At 44.6% G+C, this 20,061-nt stretch overlaps 1 protein-coding gene across 4 annotated transcripts in view; it reads right to left on the bottom strand.

Moving 5' to 3' along the window:
• Positions 1-19,767, bottom strand: part of SRSF7 (serine and arginine rich splicing factor 7) — a 193,639-nt gene extending 173,872 nt beyond the window's left edge. For 2 of the 4 annotated variants that reach the window (XM_069235099.1, XM_069235098.1), the window contains exon 1: positions 19,598-19,765. In XM_069235099.1, coding sequence (XP_069091200.1) covers positions 19,598-19,628 — 31 coding nt within the window. In that variant the 5' untranslated portion in view covers positions 19,629-19,765. Of the gene's footprint in view, positions 1-19,597 lie in introns of all 4 variants that reach the window. The other 2 variants (XM_069235100.1, XM_069235101.1) reach the window with 2 other exon arrangements.
• Positions 19,768-20,061: the final 294 nt, after the last annotated feature.

Here is a 20,061-nt window from a genome sequence, read left to right on the forward strand (position 1 = left end):
ATATATAGAGCACTCCACTGCCGGTGATGGAGGAGAGCAACCTCGAAAATATTTTGTGAACAAGAATCTCACCGCACTCCACGAGGTTCAAATTGACATGTTTTATTGCAAGTATAAAAAATGAAAGAAAAGAAGGGACTCATTTACTGTGATCAAGACTCTTTGAGAGTCGAAACGCGTAGGTGGCTGTTGCTTGCAATAAAACATGCCAATTTGAACCTCTCGGAGTGCTGTGAGATTCTTGTTCACAAATTATTATATATATATATATATATATATATATATATATATATATATATATATATATATATATATATATATATATATATATATATATACACACACACCGGTATGGAAAATGTCACTTACCCAGTGTACATCTGTTAGAGGCATTAGTCGCTGCAGATTCACATGCTGTGCACATCCCGCCATCTGGTGTTGGGCTCGGAGTGTTACAAGTTGTTTTTCTTCGAAGAAGTCTTTTCGAGTCACGAGACCGAGGGACTCCTCCCACTTCGGCTCCATTGCGCATGGGCGTCGACTCCATCTTAGATTGTTTTCCCCACGCAGAGGGTGAGGTAGGAGTTGTGTATGCTAGTAATAGTGCCCATGCAATGGAGTAATGTACATAATGTAGTTTAAAGTAATATATTTACAAATATACAGATGTTCAAGATCAACTTCTAAACGGCTACAGGCTCCCGGGGAGGCGGGTGGGAACATGTGAATCTGCAGCGACTAATGCCACGAACAGATGTACACTGGGTAAGTGACATTTTCCGCTCGATGGCATGTGTAGCTGCAGATACACATGCTGTGCATAGACTAGTAAGCAGTTATCTCCCCAAAAGCGGTGGTTCAGCCTGTAGGAGTTGAAGTTGTTTGAAACAATGTTCGTAGTACCTCTTGGCCTACTGTGGCTTGTTGTGCCGTTAGCACATCTACACAGTAGTGTTTGGTAAATGTATGAGGCGTAGAACATGTAGCTGCTTTACATATTTCGGTCATTGGAATATTTCCCAGAAAGGCCATGGTAGCACCTTTCTTTCTAGTTGAGTGTGCTTTTGGTGTAATAGGCAGTTCTCTTTTTGCTTTAAGATAACAGGTTTGAATGCACTTAACTATCCATCTAGCAATGCCTTGTTTAGAAATTGGATTTCCTGTATGAGGTTTTTGGAAAGCAATAAATAATTGTTTTGTTTTCCGAATTAGTTTTGTTCTGTCAATGTAGTACATTAACGCTCTTTTGATGTCTAATGTATGTAGTGCTCTTTCAGCTACAGAGTCTGGCTGTGGGAAGAACACTGGTAATTCTACTGTTTGATTTAAGTGGAACGGTGATATGACTTTTGGTAAAAATTTAGGATTTGTCTGTAGAACTACTTTATGCTTGTGTATTTGAATAAATGGTTCTTGTATGGTAAATGCTTGAATGTCACTTACTCTTCTTAAAGATGTGATGGCAATTAAAAATGCAACTTTCCATGTTAAGTATTACATTTCACAAGAGTGCATGGGCTCAAAAGGTGGACCCATGAGTCGTGTTAAGACAATGTTGAGGTTCCATGAAGGAACTGGTGGTGTTCTTGGTGGTATAATTCTCTTTAGGCCTTCCATAAATGCTTTTATGACTGGTATCCTAAATAGAGAAGTTGAGTGCGTAATCTGCAGGTAAGCTGAAATTGCTGTAAGATGTATTTTAATGGAAGAAAAAGCTAGCTTTGACTTTTGCAAATGTAGTAAGTATCCTACAATGTCTTTAGCAGATGCGTGTAAGGGTTGAATTTGATTATTGTGGCAGTAATAAACAAATCTTTTCCACTTATTTGCATAGCAATGTCTAGTGGTAGGTTTCCTAGCTTGTTTTATGACCTCCATACATTCCTGTGTAAGGTCTAAGTGTCCGAACTCTAGGACTTCAGGAGCCAGATTGCTAGATTCAGTGATGCTGGATTTGGGTGTCTGATCTGTTGTTTGTGCTGCGTTAACAGATCTGGTATGTTTGGTAGTTTGACATGAGGCACTACTGAGAGGTCTAGTAGTGTTGTGTACCAAGGTTGTCTTGCCCATGTTGGCGCTATTAGTATGAGTTTGTTTTGACTCAACTTGTTTACTAGATATGGAAGGAGTGGGAGAGGGGGAAAAGTGTGAGCAAATATCCCTGACCAGCTCATCCAGAACGCATTGCCTTGAGACTGATCTTGTGGGTACCTGGATGCGAAGTTTTGGCATTTTGCATTTTCCTTTGCTGCAAATAGATCTATTTGTGGTGTTCCCCAACTCTTGAAGTAAGTATTCAGTATTTGGGGGTGAATCTCCCATTCGTGGATCTGTTGGTGATCCCGAGAGAGACTGTCTGCTAACTGATTCTGAATCCCTGGAATAAATTGTGCTATTAGGCGAATGTGGTTGTGAATCGCCCAATGCCATATTCTCTGTGCCAGGAGACACAACTGTGTTGAGTGTGTCCCTCCCCGTTTGTTTAGGTAATACATAGTTGTCATGTTGTCTGTTTTGACAAGAATGTGTTTGTGGCTTATTATGGGTTGAAATGCTTTTAGCGCTAGAAATACTGCCAATAGTTCTAAGTGATTTATGTGAAATTGTTTTTGGTGAGTGTCCCTATGTCCTTGGATGCTGTATTGATTGAGGTGTGCTCCCCACCCTATCATGGAGGCATCGGTCGTTATTACATATTGTGGCACTGGGTTTTGGAAAGGCCGCCCTTGGTTTAAATTTATACTGTTCCACCATTGAAGCGAGGTGTATGTTTGGCGGTCTACCAACACCAGATCTTGAAGTTGACCCTGTGCCTGTGACCACTGTGATGCTAGGCACTGTTGTAAGGGCCGCATGTGCAACCTTGCGTTTGGGACAATGGCTGTGCATGAGGACATCATGCCTAGGAGTTTTAACACCATTTTGACTTGTATGTTTTGTTTTGAATACATGGCCTGTATTAAATTGTGAAATGCCTGAACCCTTTGTGGACTTGGAGTGGCAATCCCTTTTGCTGTGTTGATTGTCGCCCCTAAGTATTGCTGTGTTTGACACGGCAGAAAGTGTGACTTTGTGTAGTTGATTGAGAAACCTAGTTTGTGGAGGGTTTCTATGACATACTTTGTGTGTTGTGAACACCTTTTTAGCGTGTTGGTTTTGATTAACCAATTGTCTAGGTACGGGAACACATGTATTTGCTGCCTTCTGATATGTGCAGCTACGACTGCCAGGCACTTTGTAAAGACTCTTGGCGCAGTTGTTATTCCGAATGGCAACACCTTGAATTGGTAATGTATCCCTTGGAATACAAACCTTAAGTACTTTCTGTGTGAAGGATGTATCGGTATATGGAAATATGCATCCTTTAGGTCTAGTGTTGTCATGTAGTCTTGTTGTTTGAGCAGTGGGATTACGTCTTGTAATGTCACCATGTGAAAGTGATCTGATTTGATGTAGGTATTTAATGTTCGGAGATCTAATATAGGTCTCAGACTCTTGTCTTTTTTGGGTATGAGAAAGTACAGAGAGTAAACTCCTGTTCCTTTCTGGTGTTTTGGTACTAATTCTATTGCTTCTTTTAGTAGCAATGCCTGAACTTCTAGTCCTAGAAGATCTATATGTTGTTTTGACATATTTTGTGTTTTCGGTGGGATGTTTGGAGGGAATTTGAGAAATTCTATGCAATAACCATGCTGGATAATTGCCAGTACCCAAGTGTCTGTTGTTATCTCCTCCCATTGTTTGTAAAATTGGCTGTCTCCCCCCCCACAGGTGTTATGTGTTGGGGATGTGTGACTTGGAAGTCACTGCTTGTTTTGAGGGGTTTTGGAACTTCCCTCTATTTTTTTGGAATTGTCCCCCTCTATATTGCCCCTGAAAACTACCCCGCTGATATTGGCTTTGATAAGTGGGCTTTGCTTGTGAGGTTGTGGCCTCTGTAGGTTGACCTCGAAACCCTCCCCTAAATTGTGTTTTGCGAAATGTGCCTCTGCTTTGTGGGGAGTAGAGTGCGCCCATGGCTTTTGCCGTATCAGTATCTTTTATGAGTTTTTCAATAGCAGTGTCGACTTCCGGCCCAAACAACTGCTGTTCATTAAAGGGCATATTCAGCACGGCTTGTTGTATTTCCGGCTTGAATCCTGAAGTACGCAACCATGCGTGTCTCCTTATAGTTATTGCAGTATTTACTGTCCTTGCAGCCGTATCCGCTGCCTCCATTGCTGATCGTATCTGATTATTGGAGATACTTTGTCGTCCTTCTACCACTTGTTGAGCGATTTTCTGGAACTCTTTTGGTAAGTGTTCTATGAAATGCTGCATTTCGTCCCAATGAGCTCTATCATATCTTGCCAAAAGTGCTTGTGAATTGGCACTACGCCATTGGTTTGCTGCTTGTGCTGCAACCCTTTTACCCGCAGCATCAAAATTTGCGACTCTCCTTGTCTGGAGGTGGTGCATCTCCTGAGGTATGAGAGTTTGCTCTCTTGCGAGCTGCCCCAACAACCACAGAGTCTGGTGTTAATTGCTGCGTAATATAAACAGGGTCTGTTGGCGGTGGCTTGTACTTCTTCTCCACCCTTGGAGTTATGGCTCTGCCTTTTACAGGATCCTGAAATATTTGTTTGGAATGCTTTAGCATTCCCGGGAGCATAGGTAAGCTTTGGAATTGGCTATGAGTGGAGGAGAGTATTAAATAAAAAGTCATCCTCAATTGGTTCTGAATGCAAGGTGACGTTATGAAAAGCAGCTGCCCTTGAGACCACCTGCGTGTAGGATGTACTGTCTTCAGGTGGCGACGGCCTTGTAGGGTAACAGTCTGGGCTGTTATCTGACACAGGAGCATCATAAAGGTCCCATGCATCGGGATCATCTTGACTCATTGCAGTATGAGTCGGGGACTGCATCAGTGGTGGAGTGGCTACCGGTGATGTATGCATTGACGGTGGTGGAGATGGTGGCGGAGTTGTTTGTCTTGCCACCTTTGCCTGTGGCTGCTTGTCCTTTTCTTGAAAGGCAAGTTTTCTTTTCATCTTAATTGGGGGAAGAGTGCTTATCTTCCCTGTGTCTTTTTGAATGTGGAGCCTTCTTTGAATGTAGTTTGGCTCAACTGATTCAAGTTCTTCCCCGAACTTATGTCCTTGCATTTGGGAGGACAATCCCTGTTCCTCTGTGTAGGAACCTGTTTTCGGTTCCGAGGCTGGATGTTTCGGAATCGAAAAAATTTCGGTCGCCTTTTTGGGCTCCGAGGAAACCTTCTTTATTTTCGGCGTTGTGGTGTCTCTGTGCCGAACCATTTCGGTGCCACTGTCTCGGTGCCGAATCTGCTCGGAGCCGCTGTCTCGGGCCCGAGATTGTTGTGTGGCGGTATCTCAACTGGAGTCAGATGACTTCACCACATGCATGCCCTTTTTAGGTGCCGATGATCGGTCACCTATTTTTCGGGTTAAGCCATGGCCTGTTGACGGTGGCGTCCCCTGGGCTTTTGTTGTCTTCTCGTGAGTTTTATGCTTCGACGTCTTACTCACAGTTTTTGGCGTTTCTTCGGGGTCGAGCTCGTCCGAGTCCGATTCATGGATGGAGAAGGTTTCTTCTTCCTCCTCGAAACGCCCTTGTCCTGTCGGCGCCGACGCCATCTGCAGTCTTCTCGCTCTTCGGTCTCTTAATGTTTTCCTCGACCGAAACGCTCGACAGGCTTCACAGGTATCCTCCTTGTGCTCTGGAGACAGACACAAGTTACAGACCAGATGCTGATCTGTATATGGATACTTATGACATTTTGGGCAGAAGCGGAATGGGGTCCGTTCCATCAGCCTTGAAGAGACACGTGGCCGGGCCGAGCAGGCCCCGACGGGGGATCGAAAAAACCCCGAAGGGCCACCAGAGCTCTTCCAAAGTCGGTGTCTATCTGTTGTAACTAACCCGATACCGAACGCAAACAATACCAACGATTTTTCCGAGATTCTAACTATCTTTCCGACCCGAAACACGGAGCGAAAAGGAACACGTCCAAACCGGATGGCGGAAAAAAAACAATCTAAGATGGAGTCGACGCCCATGCGCAATGGAGCCGAAGTGGGAGGAGTCCCTCGGTCTCGTGACTCGAAAAGACTTCTTCGAAGAAAAACAACTTGTAACACTCCGAGCCCAACACCAGATGGCGGGATGTGCACAGCATGTGTATCTGCAGCTACACATGCCATCTAACATATATATATATATATATATATATATATATATATATATATATATATATGTATGCATGCATGAATGTCTTTTCTGTAGTGGCAGTTGCCATAAAGTAGCGCAGATGGTTTATTGTCCTGCTGCAAAGGATATACATTTATATGTATTTAGCTGAGTGGATTAGTAAAGGCAAGCTTTAAAACAAATGTTATGCCAGGGGGACTATGGAGATATGAGTGGCACTTTTGCTGGGTAGTACTGAGGGAATTAGAAGAGGAGGTAATGGGAGGCAGAGCACCAAAAATGACTGTCGCACTGGGTGCCACCAGCGCAGAAGGCTATGATGATGGGTATGTGGTAAGGTGAAGTAATACATTCTTTTTTGTTTTTTTCATTGTTTTCAGAAAATCTGCATAATTGGAGAAGAAGCAAAAGGTAAGGTGACGACATTTCCTATGGTACACAACAAACATACCCACGAGCAATTTTGTGACTATCTGCCTTCTACGTAGGCTAGCAATTTAGAGGGACAGTTTAGCCAGTAGCAGAGATGGCGTCTCGTTGGATGACTGCTGATCAAGCCCTAACTCAGGTTATGGAGGATAGTTCTGATGTAGGCTCAGAGACTGAGAGAGCATCTGAGGGAGAGGACAATGGGGCAGAATCTGGGAGTGATTTTTCAGCCAACGGAGTCCCATTCCACGACACCTCTTCCAGTGAGTCTGAAGGAGACAATGACAGCCGTCCCTTCGCAAGCACATTCTGGGCAACGATACCACATTGGGTTAGCCGAACCCAGAGAGCACGTGCTTGCGTCCGCAAGCACAGAGAGAGTGCTCTCTTGGCAGCCCCCCTGTTTAGTTCAGCCCCAAAGTCCACCTTTTACTGGTGACGCTGGATATAAAGTCAATACAGCTAACTTTTTGCCAGTCGACTACATCCATCTATTTTTGGATGTTGACTCCCTTCAGAAAATTGTGCAGCAAACAAATTTGCGTGCAGACCAATTTCTGAGGGAGCGTGGAGGCACTCGAGAGCCCCGTTCTAAGGCACGCCAGTGGACTCCCACTTCTTTGGCGGAGTTGAAGATATTTTTGGTCCTTACGCTCAAAATGGGGTTAGTTCAGAAACCCACCTTGCAGTCCTACTGGACGACTCGCACGGTTTGGGTAACTCCCATCTTCGCACCATACATGAGCAGAGATCGTTTTTTGCTACTGCAGCGCATGCTGCATTTCAATGACAATTCCGCTGCATTGCCCCGGGACCATCCAGACCATGACAGGTTGTTCAAAATTCAGCCTGTCGTGGAACATTTGTCTGCCAGGTTTCCAGAGATCTATACTCCTGGAAAGAATATAGCAGTTGATGAGTCCTTGATCCTGTACAAAGGACGGCTGCTTTTCAGATATTACACTGAGAGCAAAAGAGCTCGCTATGGCATATAGCTGTACAAGCTGTGTGAGAGCTCTTCTGGCTATGTGTACAGCTTGAGAGTGTATACAGGGAAGGATTCTACCCTAAACCCTGTAGGTTGCCCTTCCGCGTTAGGGGTCACAGGTAAGAATGTATGGGAACTTGTCCAGCCACTTCTTTACAAAGGTTGTAACCTTTATGTGGACAATTTCTATACAGGAGTAGAGCTGTTCAGTGAGCTGTACAAAGCTGGCACTGTGGCCTGCGGTACAGTTCGTTGTAACCGCAAAGGATTCCCGCAGGAGCTTGTTTGCAAGAAGCTCCAGAAATCAGAAAGTACTGCATTGCGTTCTAACGAACTGCTCGCAGTCAAGTTCTTAGATAGGCGTGATGTATACGTGCTCACAATTCATGATGAGAGCACTTCTCTCATCACAGTTTGGGGTCAGATGGCCGAAGTCCACAAGCCCATCTGTATACTTGATTACAATAAGTACATGGGCGGAGTGGACAAGAACGACCAGGTTCTTCAACCATACAATGCGTGTTGTAAAACTTGCACTTGGTACAAGAAACTGTTTACCCACCTGATTCAGATGGCAACATATAATGCGTATGTTGTTTACTGTCAGACAACCACAGGAAGACTCATGACTTTCCTTGACTTCCAGTTGTCTGTAATTGAAAGCCTCACTTCTGTTACAGAAGCAGCAGCAGCCTTCACCTCATATATTCTGGAGGATGTGGCAAGGCTGCAGGAGCGACACTTTGCTGCTTGCTTTCCTAAAACACCCAAAAAGGATTGTCCATGTCGTCGCTGTAAAGTGTGCTCCAAGCATGGAAAGCGGCAGGAGAGTCGGTATTACTGTCCCCAGTGTCCATCACAACCAGGCCTCTGTATCCCTACTTGCTTTACGTTGTATCATACTAAAGCAAAGTTCGCGGAAATCGACTGAGGTTGAGCTGCCGCTGGGTAATCCTTTCAGTGGCAGTGCACGGATACCGAAGGTCCATGGGCCACTGCTTCGTTAGGCAAGGAGCCACAGAATTTTACTTCATCGTGGACTTCCTTTTGGACTGCTTGAGAGCTAAATCCACTGTCAGAACGTGGTCGGTGTTCTGTTCAATTAACATGCATTATATTCCCCCTACTGCATATACTAGTGGACAGAACATATGCCACATTGTCACGGAGTACCCTTTCTTCACCAGCATGTCTACCTTACTTTCAACGGTAGATATGCTCTCTCAGATCAAGGAATCACTTTGTACAGCATACTTGGAAACCCCCAACTTGCATCCACAAACTAGTATAGGTTCAGTTGGCAATTATACAGGATTAGCCAGGACTCTGATGAGAACAGAGACATGAATGGGTAAGGAAAGCTTATGGTAGGTGTGCCTTCACAGGGTTATTGCACAGGTAGAAGGCAGATAGTGAAGGTAGTGAAGGTAGTACAGATGTACATCATCTACACCTATGGATTCAAACCCATGGGTGCCATCCCAGCACTGAAGGAGAATGACTTGAATACGTCAGTGTTTGACCTGCTTTTCATGTTCAGCCTCCATCAGAAATTAGTAGATGTTCAGTTTGCTGTATAAGTGCATTACAGTCACATCACTGCACATAATGTTGGCTGGGACATATGCTACGTTCTCATGGACTCCCCTATGTACCAAACACTACCCTTTTTCATAGCCTATGACCTTCTCTTTAGGGAACATCATGAGAAATCCCCAGCATGTCTCCCTTAGTTTCAAAGGTAGATATGCTCACTCAGTTCGAGGAATCACTTTGTACGGCATACTCGGACACCCAACTTGCATCCACAAACTGGAAGGAGTTGGATTTAGCACAGAGAGTGCGTTAAAGGCGCATGAAAAACATGTCTGCCTGAGCCTCAGGTGGCTGTCACAGGAGTCATTAGTAAAGGTTTGTTACGCATGCATTTGGTAATGTTAAGGAAGAAGGAGGCAGTTAACCTATGACCTTCTCTTTAGGTAACATCATGAGAAATCCCGAGCATGTCTCCCTTAGTTTCAAATGTAGATATTCTCACTCAGTTCGAGGAATCGCTTTCTACGGCATACTCGGACACCCAACTTGCATCCACAAACTGGAAGGAGTTGGATTTAGCACAGAGAGTGCGTTAAAGGCGCATGAAAAACATGTCTGCCTGAGCCTCAGGTGGCTGTCACAGGAGTCATTAGTAAAGGTTTGTTACGCATGCATTTGGTAATGTTAAGGAAGGAGGCAGTTACTTGACAGGTGGTAAAATGTAGTCAAACTTATTCCGTTCTGTGGCGTGTGAATGTGATGGGCCCTTGTCTGGCAGCGGTAAGTTAATGTGAGTGCAGTGATTGGTTGGCTTGGGCCCTTGGCTGGCGATATGAAAGGGTTGTTTGTTGTGCGTGAATGGACCATAAATAGGTTGGTGCCTGGATGCGGCTTTATGGCCCACCTTCAGAAGGCTTGGTTTCAATATTCAGATACTTTGAAGCCATAATTTCTGGAGGTGCTAAAACCAACCAGTGTGAGTGGTGGGTTAACTTTAACAAACTAGTACCAGGGGGGTCCAAGGGTGCAGGACTTGCGTGGCTCTCACCAGTTTTCCTTCACCCAGAATCCCCTTGAAATCACAAAATGTGCTTAAAAAACACATTTGCCTTGCATTCCAATGAGCAGAAGTCCAAGGATCTGCAGGGAGCCATTAAAATTACCTACCACAAAACAGCCTTGTTTTTTAAGACAGCCACCTAAGTATTTGGTCCCGGGCTCGGCAGCCGTATAGGGAAACCTACCAAACGCAGACATTTCTGAAAACTAGACACCCAAGGCAGCCCACGTAAATGTGGTGTGTTTGGATTTAACAAAGTTTTCTTACCCAGAATACCCTGCAAAAGTGAAACGTTGATTAAAACCACTATTTTTCCTTTCTTTTTTTATCACAGAAACTACAGGAATGTGCAGGGATCCTCAAAATTCCTACCACCCAGTGTTTCCCCACTTGTCCTGATAAAAACACAACCCTGCTTGTGTGCCTGCTAGGCGCCTGCCATGCCTGCTTCAGGAATGAATCACTCCAGGGTTAACAGTAGCCCTCATGCAAGGACTACCACTGACCCTTGTGTGATCCATTCCTGTTGCGGGCACTAGGCCTACCCACACAAGTGAGGTACCATTTTTATCGGGAAACTTGGGGGAATGCTTGCTGGAAGGACATTTCTGGCTCCTCTCAGATTCCAGAACTTTCTGTCACCAAAATGTGAGGAAAACTTGTTTTTTAGCCACATTTTGAGATTTGCTAAGCATTCTGGGTAACAGAACCTGGTCAGAGCCCCACAAGTCACCCCATCTTGGATTCCCCTAGGTCTCTAGTTTTCAAACAATGCACAGGTTTGGTAGGTTTCCCTAGGTGCCGGCTGAGCTAGATGCCAAAATCTACAGGTAGGCACTTTGCAAAAAACACCTGTTTTCTTTGGGAAAATGTGTTGTGTCCACGTTGTGTTTTGGGGCATTTCCTGTCGCAGGCGCTAGGCCTACCCACACAAGTGAGGTACCATTTTTATCGGGAGACTTGGGGGAACATAGAATAGCAAAACAAGTGTTATTGCCCCTTGTCTTTCTCTACATTTTGTCATTCCAAATATAAGAGAGTGTGTAAAAAAGACGTCTATTTGAGAAATGCCCTGCAATTCACATGCTAGTATAGGCACCCTGGAATTCAGAGATGTGCAAATAACCACTGCTCCTCAACACCTTATCTCAACGCCTTACCTTGAGCCCATTTTGGAAATGCAAAGGTTTTCTCGTCATTTACATGTACTAAGATGAGTATTATGCCTGGATGAGAGATATACATTAAATAATGAACATGTGGCCTCAAATACTATACCAGGTATACAGAGTAGACTTATAGATACAAGGTAGATCAATGTCCCGGGAACTAGGTAAACATCACTCTCACAATGTAAACATTGTCAGCAATATTTCATGTACAAGACATATTTTTCAGCACAACATCCCATAGATATGGTTAGCATGGTAACAACTATCCCACAGATACTATTCATTTACCTGTCAATTATTATTAATTAGTCTTGGCTTTAGAGCTATTTCCGTAGTTAATCATTCAACTTCCTTTTAGGTGTTTATAGTAACAGAAAAGTTTAATGAATTTTGTATTATGTTTTGATTGTCAAGTTTTTGTAGGGGACTACGTGTTCCAGCATGCACTTGGGTGGTGGTAGTAAGGAACTATAAACAGAGATTCATGGGAAGGTTCTCTTTGTAAAACTGTGATCAAGACCGAGAGGTTGAAATGCGTTGGTGGTGTCTTTTTATATTTTTCTTGAATAGAAGCAATTAAACTCTCCTGGAGTGCAAACAAATTAATTGGTTGACAATTGTTGGTGTTGGAGATTGTGGAGGAATGGTCCTTTTTTTCTCACGTTCGCACCCGTGAAATCTGCACGCCAAAAGGTGGACCTTTGGATGGTGTAATATATCAAATTGTCTCAGTGTTCCCAGACTGGGTTAAATCCTACTCACGTAGGATCAAATCAAATTCACAGTTGTTCAGACAAGAAATATTTGTTTTAGTACCTGAATTTTTGAGGTGGCTGTTTCACTGAATAGTCCTCAAAACCATGGACAAAGTTGCCAACACCCATGTAACTCTCCATATTAAGTGATAACTTGATGCAACATCACTCTAAATGCACTTCCCTCTCTGTACCACTCACACACAGGAGATCCAAATTGGAATCACAGACTATCACATTCTACCACAGAGTGTAAGATCCATACTCACCTGGCTACATATATGTGACTGAACACATGCAAATTTCATGCCCCACACTGATTAAGCTAAGGACACAGCTGCTGGAGTCTGGCAGTCAACTCAAAACAGAAGTAGCAGTAGCAGGGGTGTGGAATTTATTAAAATATCTACTTGTCCAGGAGACAGGTTGCTTCTCAAATCTACTTGTCCTGTAAAAAGATCTACTTGTCCCTTTGGTACCATGTAGTGTGGCGACAAATTATGGCAGCAATTAATAGCCTCTCTGATTATGCCAGGGCTACTACCATAGTAGGGCTTGAATACTTGGAGTTTCAATCCCTACTGTAGCAATTTCCTTATTTTGCCACCTTTCTGCAGATCTGCATACTGGGGCTGGAGGAAGCAGTAAGCAATAGTTCCAGGGCTGGAATGCCTTTGAGTCTGCAAACCTACTAACCTGCATGTTATAAAGATTTTTACCAGCTTCTCTCTAATATTTTCCCATAATAAGAAAGGTTGGACATTTACTCCTGACAATGGCAGAATTAGAACTTCTTCCAGGGTTGGGAAGAAAGTGGCTGGAGGGAAAATGAACTTGCAAATGCTCAATAGATTTTCACATGAGCAAATCTACACATCGTATTTACCCACGCTAAAATACAGTTCACAAATATTTTATAGGGGTACGACATATACCATGGGTGCACTTTTGTGACTTTCTTTAAGAATTTGGGGCCACAAGTAGGTAGGTTCAGATTTGTGACCTGCAAATTGCGAGTCGCAAATCCGAATGTAGGATGGTGTCCTTGACACCATCTGTGATTCGCAAGGGCTTCGCAAATGCCCACATCATGAATAATCATGAGGTGGGTCGCAATTTGCGACCCCCTCACGAATGGTGGCCTGCTGGAGACAGCAGACCACCATGTCTGTGACTGCTTTTCAATAAAGCAGTTTTTTTTTGTAATGCAGCCCATTTTCCTTAAAGGAAAACGAGATGCATAACAAGAACGAAAAATGAAACGTTTTCGTTTCATTTTTTCAGAGAAAGTAGTGGTCCACAGGACCACTGCTTGCTCTGAAAAAATGTTTACAGTGACATTCACAATGGGAAAGGGGTCCCATGGGGATCCCTTCCCTTTTGCGAAAGTGTTAGCACCCATTTGAAATGGGTGCAAACTGCGATTGGTTTGCGCCCGCGTTCGCGGTCACAAAACAATCCTACATTGCACTGCGAGTTGCAATTAGGAAGGGAACACCCCTTACTAACTGAGAGTAGCAAACCCGTTTTGTGATTCGGTAACCAGGTTACTGAATCGCAAAACTGGGGGTGTGCATCGCAGTGTGCTTTTTGCACGTCGCAAACAGCGAAAGTCGCTGTTTGCGACATGCAAAAAGCTACCTACATGTGGGTCTTGGTCCCTAAATAGGTCTGGTGTTAACAAAGACATTTTGTTTTTATTAAACTTCTATTTCTCTCTCTTTCGGCTGGCTTTACTGTGAGTGATCGCATTCTGCTCTTCCACAAGGAGCATATTGCCACACAAAGTAGTTTTGTTCAGTGTCAGGAACTACAGTGGCAATCAGTGACGTAACGAAACTGGAGGGTGCCCCTTTGCAAAGAACATGGAGGAGCCCCCTCTCCAGACTCACTCAGGGCAGGTGCTGTGCTGACGGGGCCCCATGGAGGGCGGCTGCGGGGCCTTTGTTATGCCGCTGGTGGCAACGTGTGCTTTAAGAGTTCAAAAACTTTTTGGGGGGGGTTTTGCCAATGTTTGTTACAATGTTGAGGGCCTGGTAGCTCCCACAACAATAAAGTGTTACAAAAGCCATGTCAAAACAAGACACGAATTGATGAAACTAAAAGACTTATAAAAATATGTCAGATTAGTTGGCTTTGTCAGTGTTTGTTTATTTTCATGCTTCCCATAATCGTGTTGAAAATGGTTACACTGATTTTCCATTAGAAATATTTTTGGGAAATACTAGCATGCATCAACACATTTTACTAAATGACACTTCATTTGCATATAATCAGAGAGCATTCTGGGAGCATTATACTTAGCCTCTTAGCCTAAACTTTTCAAACATGTGTGTACACGTTTTTTTTTTTTGTACTGGAACCAACGTCAGTAGTGAAGTGTGACCTTAAAACATTTATTTACAGCACGCACCCTAATAATGAAGGCTTTCAAATAATGAACCATAAATACAAGTTCGAACAGCATTATCTTTTGGAAACACATTACCTCAACTGCAGTGAGTTCAACTCTCTGTAAACAGACAGCCAAAGGGTTTGTGCTGCAGGGGGTTGGGCCTACTTGTCCCAAGGACAAAGTAAACATAAAAACTTGTTGCCCTTGACCCCAAACAAGATGTCTCGGCGATAGGAATACCACATCCCTGAATAGACAACTGTTACCACATCCCTGAATAGACAACTGTTACTGCACAGACAGGTGTAAAACAAAATTAATAAAATAAAAAACGGCCTCCCATACATATAGAATCAGCTACTACTGACAGAGTTACAGCCTGCCCCATCAAACCACAAAGCCTGGCTCTGGTTTGCATACCATATCTGTGGGCTCCCAATGTACACAAAACAAGAGGAGCTCAGAGCAAGTGTGCACACTCTCCCAAGCCACAGAGAGCACCATTTGCACCCCAAATATTGTTTTCACAGATTGCCTTAGTTCAAACCTCATAACTCAAGAAATTCTGAGATAGTCTACGGCATCCATGATGGGAAGCACAAATTTAAAAAACAAAAATAAGGATTTTTTTTTTCTCCACAATTCGAATTTGAAAAAATGTTCGGCTTTGTAGGAAGCTGGCTCTGTATACACTATCTCAAAATTATATTTAATGTGCACAGACTCAAGGGGGCTCCCCAGAGACTTAACAGAGGCTAACATATATAATAATAATGCCCTCCTTTGTGTTAGTGTGGTCAAGCAGTTAGGCTTATCAGAGGGCACTGCTAAGCATTTGTTGTACACACACAGGCATTAAATAAAGCACACACAAAGACTAACTCCTGGCCAATTGTTTTTATATAGGAAAAATATATGTTACTTTATTTCCAGAACCACAAGATTCAGTTTGCAGGTAAGAACATTTGTAAGTATCACACATATGTATCAACACCACTTTATTTCAATTTGGCAAGTTAAACCGTTTTCGAAGAAATAGCAAATATCTGTTTTAAAAATTGACACTGCAATTTTCAAAGACAATTGTGGGAGGGGAAAGAAAAGTTAGTACAGTTTTTGAGGTGAGTACCAGACTTACAGTCCCAGTCTCCAGGGACTAGGATGTCCACATGTCGGGGTTCAAGTTAACCCCAAACACACCACCAGCAACATGGGGACAGCCGGGTGCAGAGGTCAAAGTGGCTGTTGAAATAGGATCCTATTGAGACTGGGGACACAATCTGATCTGCCAGTAGATAAGTACCTGGGTCTTCAGAGGGCAGACTTGGGGGGGTTTAGGAAAGCACTGGAGGGGCCACAGGTCGGCACCAAAACACACACCTATCAGCAGCACAGGGGCAGCCGGGTGCAGACTTAACATCAGGCTCCCAATTCTTTTCCATGGAGGGGACCCTGGGGGTGGGAGGGGTCACAAAGATGCTGCAGGCTAGGTCCAGGGAGTTCCAGAAAAACACAGGTTGGACATGGAGGGCAGGCACCTGCTGAACGTTGCTGGACCGGTGGTCGGATTCCCCCAAGGCCAGGGACTGCAGGTGCAGGGGTACCTTTAGGCGTAGGGAATCTTCATCCGGTTCTCTCGCGGTCAGGGTGTCCCTCAGATTTAGGCTGCAGGCATCATCGTGTTGGACAGAAAGGATCAACCCAAGGTGGACACTAGGTCAGTATCGCCTGGGGACCAGCTCTAGTCAGATGGGCCACGTGGACACGGGTGCAGAGTGGGCAGGACTCGTGGATCCGGGGCAGTTCTAGAGTTTTTTTTCTGGACAGGGCAGCTGTCCACTGGAGATCTTGGTCCTCTGGGGTGCAGGCAGTCATCTTGAGGCTTTTAAGAGGTCTCTGGTCCTGCAGGAGATGTCACTTTTTTGTAGCAGGGCTTTAGAAGCTGGGGACAGGCCTGCAGGGCTGAGCCCAAGTCAGTTGGTGTCTTCAGTCTTCTCTGGTAGGGGGTAAGTTTAGCAGTCCTTTCTTCTTGAGGTTGCCAGGAATTTGACGAGCTAAGTTCAGGGAAACCCTTAAATCCTGGATTTAAGGCATTACATGGGGTCAGAGGGCAGTAGCCAATGGCTACTGTCCTTGAGGGTGAATACACCCTTTCAGGTGTCCCCTCCCTTTAGGGAAGGGGACACATCCCTAAACCTTTTGGTCCCTGTCCTCCAAACCAAGATGGAGGATTTTTTAAGGAGGGAATCACTTCAGCTTTGGACACCTTAGGGGTGGTCCTAGCTGAAGTGGTCACTCCTGTTTTTCCTAACTTTCCCATCGTACTTGTTGCCAAAAGTGGGGCTTTGTCCAGAAGGAGAGGCATCTCCACAAGCTGGAGTGCCATGGAGCACTGTAAAAAGAGGCCTCAGCCTTTGAGGCTCACCGTCCGGTGAAGTAGTTCCTGCAGGGAGAAGGTGTGAAGCACATCCACCAAGTGCAGGCTTTGTTTCTTGCCACAGAGAGCACAAAGGCTCTCACCCCATGTGGTCAGAAACTTGGCTGGCACAAACCGGTCAGTCCTGCACTAGAAGTTTGGCTAAAATACAGGGGGCATCTCTAAGATGCCCTCGGGGTGCATTTTTCGGTAAATCCAACACTGGCATCAGTGTGGGTTTATTGTGCTGAGAAGTTTGATACCAAACTTTAGAGAAGCCATTATGGAGTTCGTAATGACAAGCTCTCAGCCCATATACTCAATATGGCCAAAGTGCACTTAAAATGCCTAAGAAAGGACTTAAACATTGTAGGGGCATCCTGCACATGCAACTATGTCCTCACCTGTGGTATAGTGTGCCTTGCCTTAGGGCTGTAAGGCCTGCTAGGGAGGTGACATACCTACGCCACAGGCATTGGTTTGTGGGCATGGCACCCTGAGAGGGGTGCCATGCTAGCTGTCTTTCTCCCTATCAGCTTTACATAGTTAGCAACAAGGTCATGCATCAAGCTGCAACGGCAGCTGTGCATGGGTTTGGTGAGGGGTCCCCTAGGGTGGCATAATACAGGCTGCAGCCCTTGGGGACCATCCCTGGCCACAGGGCCCTTGGTACCATGGGTACATTTTTACAAGGGACTCAACTGTGTGCCAACTGTGGAAACAACTGTACCATTTTGGGAAAGAACATTGGTGCTGGGACGTAGTTGGCAGGATCCCAGCACACACTGTCAAGTCAGCATCAGGCAAAAAGTGGGGGGCAACCATGTCAAAAAGGGAACTTTCCTACAGGCTTATAAAACTAGAGTAACTGAAAACTAGGTTTTCGTTACATCTGTACGTTCTTAAAGTTACATCATGTTTACTATATTTATGTAGTGTTGCTGCCCAGCTGACGACCTAAAAAATATAAATAGAAAAAAAACACAAGTTATACAGACATTTCGCAATCCAGTACAAAATACTACTCAACTCAGATGTTTTATTAAATTTCCCAGTCCCTCAACATAGGTCACTGATACTCTTGCCTTACAAAGTTACTTCGCTATTATTATTATTTAACGGTAACTGCAGCGGACATATTACAGTATTTAATTGTGCAAGAGCACTGAGAGATATAAACTCGCTTTACATGGTTAGCAACAAGGTCATGTATCAAGCGCAAACGGAACCAACAATAGGAGAAATTAGGAGGGGCTTGGGAGAAGGCAAGTTGGATCATGAACGTGACGGGAGGGAGGCAGAGCAATAGGAAGCGGCTGCAACGGAAAACGAAAGAAGGGCGGAGATGGATAAAACATGTTCTGGAGAAATGAGTCTTAGGGATCGGAGCGGGGCTGAAGGGTAGGTGGTGCTCTTATTGTAGAACCCTTCAGTCTGAAAGCATACCTTCCTTCAAATCTGCGTGGAACAAAATAATAGAAACTTCATACGATATGTAAAGGTGTGTTCATGTCTCGATTGTTCACACAAAAAAAAAAAACTAACTGTAAACGTACTTCCAAAAATACATCTCCAAATTGGGAGACATTAAAAATGACTAACTAGTGCAAATGTAGCCTATTTTAATAGAGGATTGATTATACGTTCGTCTAACAACATCTACCACCCCGCCAAACGAAGTGCTGGTGTGCCGCTTGACAATTATTCCAAGGCGGACCTGTATTGTAGGGTGTAACAACTGCACCTGATAAAGTCTTGGTCGTTCTTACTAGTACCCACACGCATATGCGAATTCTTCAGCTTTCATACATCGTTCAAGTTGATGCAAGCGCAGCCCAAGACAACCTTTCGCTCTCCCTGTTTTGTAGAGGGAATGGCGAAAGCACATTTTTTGCAGTTTTTATATAACGCCAAGCCGACGGTACTGAAGAGATTATACGACCAACAATTACATTACACAAGATCAGGTTAATTTTTGAGGCACAGGGCTATTGAGTGATTTACACCTAATTAAGATGTGGAGCCCACGCCGAGAATAGGACATGGTTCCCCAGTTAGAAAATCCGTAGAGTGGGGGATGGTTACCTACATTACTCAGGTCTCCAATATTTTGATTATTTCTACAAGCCTTCCTCGATATTGCAGGGGGGAAACAGTGGAACGCAACGACTTCCGGGATAGTACAAACAAACCGGTTGTTCTAGAAGCGGCTGTCAGTTTCTAGCACCACGCACTCAGCTGCAAGAGTACATAGCGCTGATCTACAAACCCTCCGCCTGCAATGCGGCGGACGAACACGTTTAGCCACTGCGTCACGGCCGGCGCGCGCTCGGAACGAAGCCGTTTCACGCTATAGGCCACAGGAGAATCACCCTTCAGAGGTGCGCGGCGTGTCAGAACTGAACTACGGGTTCCCGTCCCCGAAAGACGAACCGAAGCTGCGCGTGACAAGTCGAACAGATCGATAGAAATTTACTAAAATAAGTAAATATTATATGGTTGGTTTCCCGCACACCCTCCTATCGCTGACCATTTCAACACACTACAGGGAATCTATTGTGCATTTATGACGCTGTCAACCGTACTGCACATTCCCAAACAGACCACCACCAGGACTACTACCTTCTGACATTACGTACCTCCCTGGTAGCGCCCGCCATACCGCGACATATTCCTTTCTCGGTCGGTCTCCGCACCGCAATGGCGCCCGTAGCCAGTCAGTTACGCAAAGAGCTACAGCTCGCATGCGCCGAGACGCAGAGCCAGCGCAGCCCCGAGCCCCGTATCTCCGGTCTGTGTAATGTCACGTGAAGCCCGGGCAATGCCGCGGCTGGTTTCCATGGCACCAGAGGGGCCTGCGCCTGTTTTTTTTTTTTTTAACGGACTTCTGGAGAAGTCGAGTAGAGAACTCCTACATGTGCGACATCGTCCCCAAGGAAAAAACATTTTAGAATTAAAGGTGGGAGTGCCCACCAGTTAATAGGGAGAGTCGGGCCTGGCTTTACGCAATGTTTTAAATTGAAATATAGAAGTGCAGGTACTCGCTATTTAAAGTACCTGTTTGCTCCCGAAAAATGCCAGCACTCACCCATTATTATTTATT

Source organism: Pleurodeles waltl, chromosome 5 (assembly GCF_031143425.1).
Source record: "Pleurodeles waltl isolate 20211129_DDA chromosome 5, aPleWal1.hap1.20221129, whole genome shotgun sequence".
NCBI classification, from domain to species: domain Eukaryota; kingdom Metazoa; phylum Chordata; class Amphibia; order Caudata; family Salamandridae; genus Pleurodeles; species Pleurodeles waltl.